The sequence below is a fragment of the Trachypithecus francoisi genome, unplaced genomic scaffold, assembly GCF_009764315.1.
Source record: "Trachypithecus francoisi isolate TF-2019V2 unplaced genomic scaffold, Tfra_2.0 Lachesis_group12, whole genome shotgun sequence".
In the NCBI taxonomy this organism is placed as follows: Eukaryota; Metazoa; Chordata; class Mammalia; order Primates; family Cercopithecidae; genus Trachypithecus; species Trachypithecus francoisi.
This window is the reverse complement of record NW_022681457.1, coordinates 120,923,636-120,931,446: the sequence shown is the minus strand read 5'-3', so window position 1 is coordinate 120,931,446 and position 7,811 is coordinate 120,923,636. Positions and strand designations below refer to the sequence as shown.

Genomic DNA, 7,811 nt, shown 5'->3' with positions numbered 1-7,811 from the left:
CTCTGTCGCCCAGGCTGGAGTGCAGTGGTACAATCTCGGCTCACTGCATCCTGCACCTCCTGGGTTCAAACAATTCTCTGCCTCAGCCTCCCGAATAGCTGGGATTACAGGCACCCGCCACCATGCCCGGCTAATTTTTTTGTTTTTTTTTTTAGTAGAGACAGGGTTTCACCATCTTGGCCAGGCTGGTCTTGAACTCCTGACCTCATGATCCACCCCCCTCGGCCTCCCAAAGTGCTGAGATTACAGGGGTGAGCCACCATGCCTGGCCCTTGGAGTTGAATTCTTAAAAACAGAAAGTAGAGTAGTGATTGCCATAGGCTAGGGGAGGTGGAAGAGGGGAGCTGCTGTTTAATCGGTGCAGAGGGTCCGTTTTGCAAGATGAAAGGTTCTAGAGATCTGCTACATAACCGGGTACAGCCATTACACAACTGCACTTGTACCTGAACGTGGCTGAGGCAGTATTCTAATTGTTACAGGGTTTTTCTCTTTTTCTGTTTTTTTTTTTTTTTTTTTTTTTGAGATGGAGTCTCGCTCTGTCACCCAGGCTGGAGTGCAGTGGCCGGATCTCGGCTCACTGCAAGCTCCGCCTCCCGGGTTCACGCCATTCTCCTGCCTCAGCCTCCCGAGTAGCTGGGACTACAGGCGCCCGCCACCTCGCCCGGCTAGTTTTTTGTATTTTTTAGTAGAGACGGGGTTTCACCATGTTAGCCAGGATGGTCTCGATCTCCTGACCTCGTGATCCGCCCGTCTCGGCCTCCCAAAGTGCTGGGATTACAGGCTTGAGCCACCGCGCCCGGCCTTTTTTTTCTTTTTGAGATGGAGTCTCACTCTGTCGCCCAGGCTGGAGTGCAGTGGCATGATCTCAGCTCACTGCAAGCTCCGCCTCCCGGGTTCACGCCATTCTCCTGCCTCAGCCTCCTGAGAAGCTGGGACTACAGGCGCCCGCCACCATGCCTGGCTAATTTTTTTGTATTTTTTTTTAGTACAGTTGGGGTTTCACCGTGTTAGCCAGGATGCTCTCGATCTCCTGACCTCGTGATCTGCCTGCCTCGGCCTCCCAAAGTGCTGGGATTACAGGCGTGAGCCACCAAGCCCAGCCTCTTTTTCTGTTTTTTTATTTTTTTGTATTATTTTTATTTTTTTTATGGAGAATACCCCTTCAGTGATCAGAAGAGACACAAGATGGAAAATAAAGATTGGATGACTCTCAGGTCCTAGGGGTACAGGGCATGTCCAAAGGCCACACAGAGGCTGGTCAGCACCAGGAGAGCGGGACAGAGGGCAAGGACTTGGACTGCTGCTTGTACTGGGCCTGGATATGGGTAGAAGCCTATATGGAGGGGAGAGGGGTTGACGTTGGTTGTGACCATATTGCTCCTCCCCACCTTTGTCAGGGCCAGGGCGGGGCCGGGGGTGGGCGTGCCCTCTGCTTTAAGTCAGGCTCCAACAGCTTTGAGTTTCACTCATAAGCCCACCAGGATGTCTGGAACCTTCGGGACTGTGGCCCAGGAATGTCAGACACTAGAGGCCTGGGAATGGAGGAGGCAGAACCTGCTGTCCACTGGCTGTGAGAGTTGTCGGGGTAGGGGCTTGTCCAGGGCCACGAGGCCAGTGCCGTTCTCTGTGTCTCTGTACCCAGCTGGCCAGCACCTGGGGACCCCGAGCCAGAACCCAGGATGGGCCCTGGCCTGGGCGCTGCGGCTCCCTGCATTCTGTGCCCCTGGGGGAAGGTGCTCAGTGCATGAATTGTCCCCTCCCCAGCCCAGGGGAAAGCTGAGGCCAGGGAGCAGCCAGGAGGAAGGTCAGGGCCTCCCTTGGCCCCATCAGACCCAGGGCTGCTTCCCTCCAGCCCCGGCCCCGTTTGGCTGGAGTGTCCCAGGCCATTGGCCTGCCCTCCTCAGCATCAATCTTGCAGTCTCAGCAGCTGGCCTGGGTCTCAGCAGGAGGCATCCTGTAGCTTCAGGTTTTCTGGCAGGCAGAGGGCTGGGCTGGCGGGGGACACTGAGTGCCCCACCTGCTCGGAGTCTTCATGCCGCCAAGGGGCCAGTTGGGGGGCAGGTGTGAGTGTGACCCTGAGGACCCTGACCTGCCACTGCAAACCTCACACCCCTGCCTGGGTGGGGCAGGGAGGAGCTGGACCCTGGCTTTGGGAGTCTGATGGGTAATTAGACCCAGACAGGGAGGGGTCAGTGCGGGTCTGAGGAGGGAACACACGTGTGCAGGCGTGTGCTCCACTGTGGCGTGTTGATACTGACCAGCCTGGGCACCAGGCCCCCTCGGGAGCCAGCTTTGCTGTTCTGAGTAGAAGGGAGGTCAGGTTTCCTTGAGAAACCCCAAAATAGCCCCCAACTGGCCCGACTTCCAGCGGGCAGCCCAGCCCCCAGGCCCTGTCTTGTCCCCTTTCCCCCTTCACCCCCAGCCCATGTCCTGCTGTCTTCTCCCTGAATGGTGGACCCTCAGCCCCTCCTGTACAAGGTGGTCAAGAGGTGCCTAATGCATTTGTTCATTTGACCTGTCCTGAGAGTTTGTGACATACTGGCACGGGGCCAACGTTGAGTCCACCAGGATGGGAGGGTGGCCAGGCTCTGAGCCACTGGGCACCAGCCGGCCAGGATGGGCCTTCAACAAGAAATCTCACTGGTAAGTGATGACAGCATGGGACCAGGGTCCCGTGAAGACATGCTGGAGGGCGGCACCTCTGGAAAGGTAGACTCAGAGCTTGGTCCGGTGAAGAGGGAACAGCAACGGGAACAGTGTGTGTGAGGGTCCTGCCATGTCTCAGCCCTTTCCTGACCCCTGCACTTGGCCTTCGGTGCCCCTCTTCAGGGTCGGGGGAAGCCCAGGCCAAAGCGGGCCGGGAAGGGGCCTGTGGATAAGGCTGAGAGCCTGTCCCAAAATAGGGCCAGCAGGATTTCCCACCCATAAAAGGCTCTTGGAATCTGGACCCTGGGGACCCCAGGCAGCCAGGCCCAGCTAAAACTCAGCTGCCACCACTGCCCCAGCGTTCTGCCCACAGCAGCCCTGGTACCACCACCCTGCAGAATCCTGTCAGACAACCACCGACATGGTAAGGCTGCTCCCTGTGCCCAATGGAGTCTCTAGTGGGCTGGCTGGACAGGTTGAGCTGGAACCTGGAGGTGCGAGGACCTACCAGGGAGCCTGGGCAGGAAGGGGCTGAGGTGGAAGAGGGAGCCAAGCCCTGCTGCCACCAACACAGCCCTTGTTCCGGGGCCAGGGTGGAGCAACCCTTTCTGGAAGCTGGCTCCCAGATGGGCAGCAGCAGTGGTGGCAGGCAGGTGTGGCCTGGTGCTGGACTCTCCCTCCAGAATGCCACACAGGCTGGAGCCTAGGGCTCTGCTTCCTGGGCTGTATCCCAGTCCTGGGCTGGAAGCCTTTCCGAGGCCAGGGCTGGGCACCTCCCCACCCTGCTCTCAGCTTCCCTTACCTGTCTCACCTAGTGTCCATTGCCAGGCTCCAGGACTGCAGCCTGGCCCGTCTGGCCCTGCAGCTCCCGCTGTTCCCTCGAATGCTGGCCCTTGCCTGTCTGGCCTTTGCCCCTGTGAGCTGCCTGGCAGAGCCCTGCTGGCCCTACAAACCCCTGGCGTGTGACCCCTTGTCCGGGAAAACTGCTCTGCGCTGGGGACCTCCTCTCTTACCACTCACCTTGAAAGGCTGCCAACGGAGGGATGGGTGCAGGGGTATCTCCGACCCTTCCCTGGACACGGGGGCAGACGGGACTCCTGGTCAGGCCGGTGTGGGTGTCCCCTGCAGACAGAGCGCCTGTCGGCTGAGCAGATCAAGGAGTACAAGGGAGTCTTTGAGATGTTTGATGAAGAGGGCAACGGGGAGGTGAAGACAGGGGAGCTGGAGCGGCTCATGAGCCTGCTGGGTATCAACCCCACCAAGAGTGAGCTGGCCTCGATGGCCAAGGACGTGGACAGAGACAGTGAGCTTGTGGCTGGAGTGGGGTGGGTAGCCTTGGGGAGCGGCCCTGGGTCAGGTCTCAGTGCCTATGGGGGAAGAGGCAGAGCCCATGGGGAGTGCTGTGCCCCCTGTCCCTTGAGCCCCAGCTGTGCTCCTTGCAGACAAAGGGTTCTTCAACTGCGATGGTTTCCTGGCACTAATGGGAGTTTACCATGAGAAGGCCCAGAACCAGGAGAGTGAGCTGAGGGCGGCATTCCGCGTCTTCGACAAAGAGGGCAAGGGCTACATTGATTGGAACACTCTCAAGTAGGTCCCGGGCGGGGGGCAGGTGGTGGCGGGCACGGGCGGGGGCAGGCGGTGGGCGGGCACGGGCGGGGGGCAGGCGGTGGACAGGCACGGGCAGGGCCAATGGAGCGGCTCAGTGCCAGGCCCCGCAGGTACGTGCTCATGAATGCAGGGGAGCCCCTCAACGAGGTGGAGGCGGAGCAGATGATGAAGGAGGCTGACAAGGATGGGGACGGGACCATCGACTATGAGGGTGAGTGGGCTGGAGCCCTGGGAGCCAGTGGCTGGGCCAGGGCAAGTTGCTGACCTGCCCCTCTGTCCCCAGAGTTTGTGGCCATGATGACCGGGGAGTCCTTCAAGCTGATCCAGTAGGGCGCAGCTGCTACAGTCGTGGGAGGCCTGCCCAGGAAGGCCACTGCCCCTGCCCCCTGCCACCCACTCGCTCAGCTCTGTGCAAAATAAATGTTCTAGCCCGACTTGTGTGTGCCTCACTGTCCCAGCCAGGGTTGGGGGGCAACGGGCAAAGGCATGGGGCTGGAGAAGGAGAAGAGTTTTCCTGGCCCAGCCGCAGAAACACAACCCCAGTCATTTCTGCCATGACACCTGACACCACCCATTGCCCAGCTCAGGGCTAGGAATGCCAGCCTGAAGCCTGGACGGGGTATAGGCCAGGGACCACGCGCTCACCCTGCCTGCTTGCACTAGGGGTTGGCTGCCCGAGGGTTCCTCCCAGAGCCCTGGAGTCCCAGAGTCCTTCCCACATAGGCAGAGATCACTTAAATATAAACTTTATTCTCTCTCCAATAAGATGCAGACATCACAGCTGGCCCTGAGCTCCCACCTGAGGCTGAGGCCCAAGGGGCCTCTTCCAGGCTGAGGGCCTGCTGGGGCTGGGCCAGGGGCTGAGGCTGAAAGCAGCAGCCTACCTAGGGGGTGACGCCATGGGGCTGGTGTAACATAACACCAAGGCTGGGGCCACAGCAATGTGTGGGATGGTGGCGTGGGCTGGGGGCCCTTGGCTCCAAGCGCTAGTTCTCCAAGCTCTGGTCCATTCTCCTACCTCCTTCAAGGGGCACCAGGGCTACAAGGTGGTAGTTGGGTATTGGGGCCCAACTCCTGGGGCACTGGAGTGGTCTCTAGGCCTGAGGCCCCAAGGAGAGGACTGGGTTTCTGGGAGAGTGCTAGCCCTTCCTCTCTGGGCTTGGCCATCTTGACAGCTTCATCGTAGGAGGGTGGAGGCTCCGGGGCGTACAGACTGTAGGCAGGAGGAGCCATGGAGTCCGGATCCAGCTCCCCAAAGGGTACGGGTAACCGCGTGCCCAGTGGGTACTGCATGGAGCTGTAGGCTGCAGGAAACCAGAGTGGGTTCATGGAGGTGGGCTTGGCATTTACCCCCGCCATCTCTACCCTCAACTCGAGGGCCCCTAGGCACTCACAGGTCACAGTGCTGTGTACAGGGCTGTCACTGTCCATAGGGATGACTGCCAGGTCGCAGGGCTGCCGTGCTGGTGGCAGATGTGGCTGGGCCTGCGCCTGCTTCCGGAGGCAGCAGAACCGGACACAGCCGGCTGTGACCCCGCACAGCAGCAACAGGAGGACCGCCAGCAGGATGAGCCTAGAAGAGCAAGGCCCTCCCACTGGACTGACCCTCGGCCACCGGGCACCTGCACCCTGGGGAATGTCGTGGCACAACCACCGAAGACAGGTTAACAGGATAAAAAGCAGACAATGTCTCTGCACGTCGGAGACTGCCATGGCCAAAGCCTGGCCTCCAGCTGCTGGGCCTGCCCTGGCTGTCTCTCCTGGGCTGGCCAGGGGTGGCCTTGGGCTCACTCCCAGGACTCGCTGTCCTCAGCGACTGCCCCACTGCCGAGCGGGATCGGGATCGGGATCGTAGGGGCTTCCCGCGGAGGCCAGGTGGGAGGGGTGGGAGGGAAGGTCCTGCTTGCTTGAGGTCACTTCCCGCCAGCGACCAGGACTGGGCGACAGCGGAGACGGCCTGGTGAGGTTAGGGCCGGGCGGGTCTGGCCCCGGTGACCCCCGCCCCAGAACCGTCGGACGCACGGCTCTGCCGCGGCCTCCACTTACCCCACGTGCCACAGGCTGCTCCAGCGGGCCTGGGGCAGGCACCTGCGGGGACGGCGGCACCTGGAGCAGGCGGGGCATGGGCCGGCCGACCTCACCGCCCGCACCTCCCCACAGGGCAGGGCCAGGCCCCGGCTCCCTCCCCCCCGACTTACTGGTCCGAGGGGTCGCAGCTGCCGTCCGCGAAGCCCAGCGCCACCTGTGGGGACAGGGGTGAGCCCGCGAGGGGCGTGGTCCGAGCACGGACCCGCCCCGCGGTGGCCGAACCGAGAACGCGGCCCGACCCACCTGCGGCAGCGGCAAGACCGGCAGCAGCAGCCGGAGCCCGCGGGCGGCCAGCGACCCCCGGCCCATGCTCTGCGGAGGTTGGAGCAGAGCCTCGCGGCGCGGCTTTATGGAGCCCCGCCCACCACAGGACACACCCACCACATGACACGCCCAGAGAACGCCCGCTCAGAGTAAACCCCGCCCACCAGGCCTCGCTCGCCGCAGGCCCCTCCTACAGGCGCACACGCCTACTGGACGCCCCACACAGGGTAAACCCCGCCCGCCCGGCACCGCCCAGTGCAAGTCCCGTTCCTCGCAGGCCCCGCCCCCAGGGGCACACGCCCACCGGACGCCTCACGCAGCGTAAACCCCACCCGCAGGTCCCCACCCAGAGCAAGCCTCTTTCGCCGCAGGCCCCTCCCACAGGAGGCCTCACCCACGAGACGCCCCACTCGCTGGACCTCCGCTCAATGCAAACCCCACCCACTGGCTCCTCGCCCGCCATAAGCCGCGCCCACCAGACACCGCTCAACGCAATCCCCTCCCACTGGGCCAAGCCCAACGTGTTCAGAGGGTTTGTCCGCCCCAAGCCCTGCTTCGCAGCTCCACCTGGCCCAGAGTCACGAGGCGACGGTAGGTCTCGCCCTCAGCCCGGGCATGGCGCCTTCACCCCGGCCGGCCGAGCGTGGCCTGCTCTGGCGCTGATCTGGGCGTGGCCCGGGAACCCTCGGGAGCTGGCCTGGAAAGTTGTGGCTGCCTTGGGTGTGGTCCCTCGGGTCCACTCTTGGAGGCAGGCTCCAGGTGAACTGGAGGGTCACGCCACCAAGATGCTGGGCATCCCGAACGTGGTGTTTGAACACTGATTGTGGACCTGAGCGGCAGGCTCTGCCTGGGGGCTGGCCCAGGGGGCTGGAGCCTGGCCCTGGCTCTGGGCCCTTGAGGCTCTGGGTGCAGACCACTTTCCCAAAGCACTTGGCCTTGGGGGCCATGCCCCACATGGGGAATGCGGCCTCCATTCCCGAGGGCCACAGGGAGCCCAGCACCCTTTCCTCAGCCTGCAATGTCCGCTGCTCCCCGTGCAGGGGCAGGCGGGGGCCATTTCTTCCGGGGGACTCCTGTCCCGTATCCCTCTGGCACCAGGCCAGGGGCCCTGATAGGCTCTTGCTGCTCTCTGCTCCCCGTGGGACCAGCAGCACACCGTCCGCAGGGTGGTCAGGCTAAGGGAGGTGGTCAGCACAGCAAAGGGC

General features: G+C 62.5%; 2 protein-coding genes across 8 annotated transcripts; one reads left to right on the top strand and one right to left on the bottom strand.

The window, feature by feature from the left end:
* The first annotated feature begins 2,258 nt into the window (after positions 1–2,258).
* Positions 2,259–4,688, top strand: CALML6 (calmodulin like 6). 4 transcript variants are annotated; one of them, XM_033229377.1, is made up of 5 exons: positions 2,259–2,643; positions 3,775–3,949; positions 4,089–4,233; positions 4,365–4,465; positions 4,538–4,688. In XM_033229377.1, exons 1-5 carry the CDS (start codon positions 2,617–2,619, stop codon positions 4,582–4,584), a joined length of 495 nt encoding a protein of 164 aa, XP_033085268.1. In that variant the 5' UTR covers positions 2,259–2,616; the 3' UTR covers positions 4,585–4,688. The 4 variants fall into 4 exon arrangements, with proteins under 4 accessions (XP_033085268.1, XP_033085269.1, XP_033085267.1 ...); XM_033229378.1 differs by lacking the exon at positions 2,259–2,643 and adding an exon at positions 2,656–3,070; XM_033229376.1 differs by lacking the exon at positions 2,259–2,643 and adding an exon at positions 3,079–3,299 and having other exon boundaries at positions 4,385–4,465.
* Positions 4,689–4,984: 296 nt separating this feature from the next.
* TMEM52 (transmembrane protein 52) lies at positions 4,985–6,721 on the bottom strand. Of its 4 annotated transcripts, none has more exons than XM_033228686.1 (5): positions 6,586–6,721; positions 6,453–6,496; positions 6,301–6,360; positions 5,649–5,827; positions 4,985–5,558 (listed from the first exon to the last, which is right to left on the bottom strand). In XM_033228686.1, the coding sequence occupies exons 1-5, from the start codon at positions 6,649–6,651 to the stop codon at positions 5,278–5,280; spliced, it is 630 nt and encodes a 209-aa protein (XP_033084577.1). In that variant the 5' UTR covers positions 6,652–6,721; the 3' UTR covers positions 4,985–5,277. The 4 variants fall into 4 exon arrangements, with proteins under 4 accessions (XP_033084577.1, XP_033084578.1, XP_033084580.1 ...); XM_033228687.1 differs by having other exon boundaries at positions 6,301–6,342; XM_033228689.1 differs by lacking the exon at positions 6,301–6,360.
* Between the last annotated feature and the right edge of the window lie 1,090 nt (positions 6,722–7,811).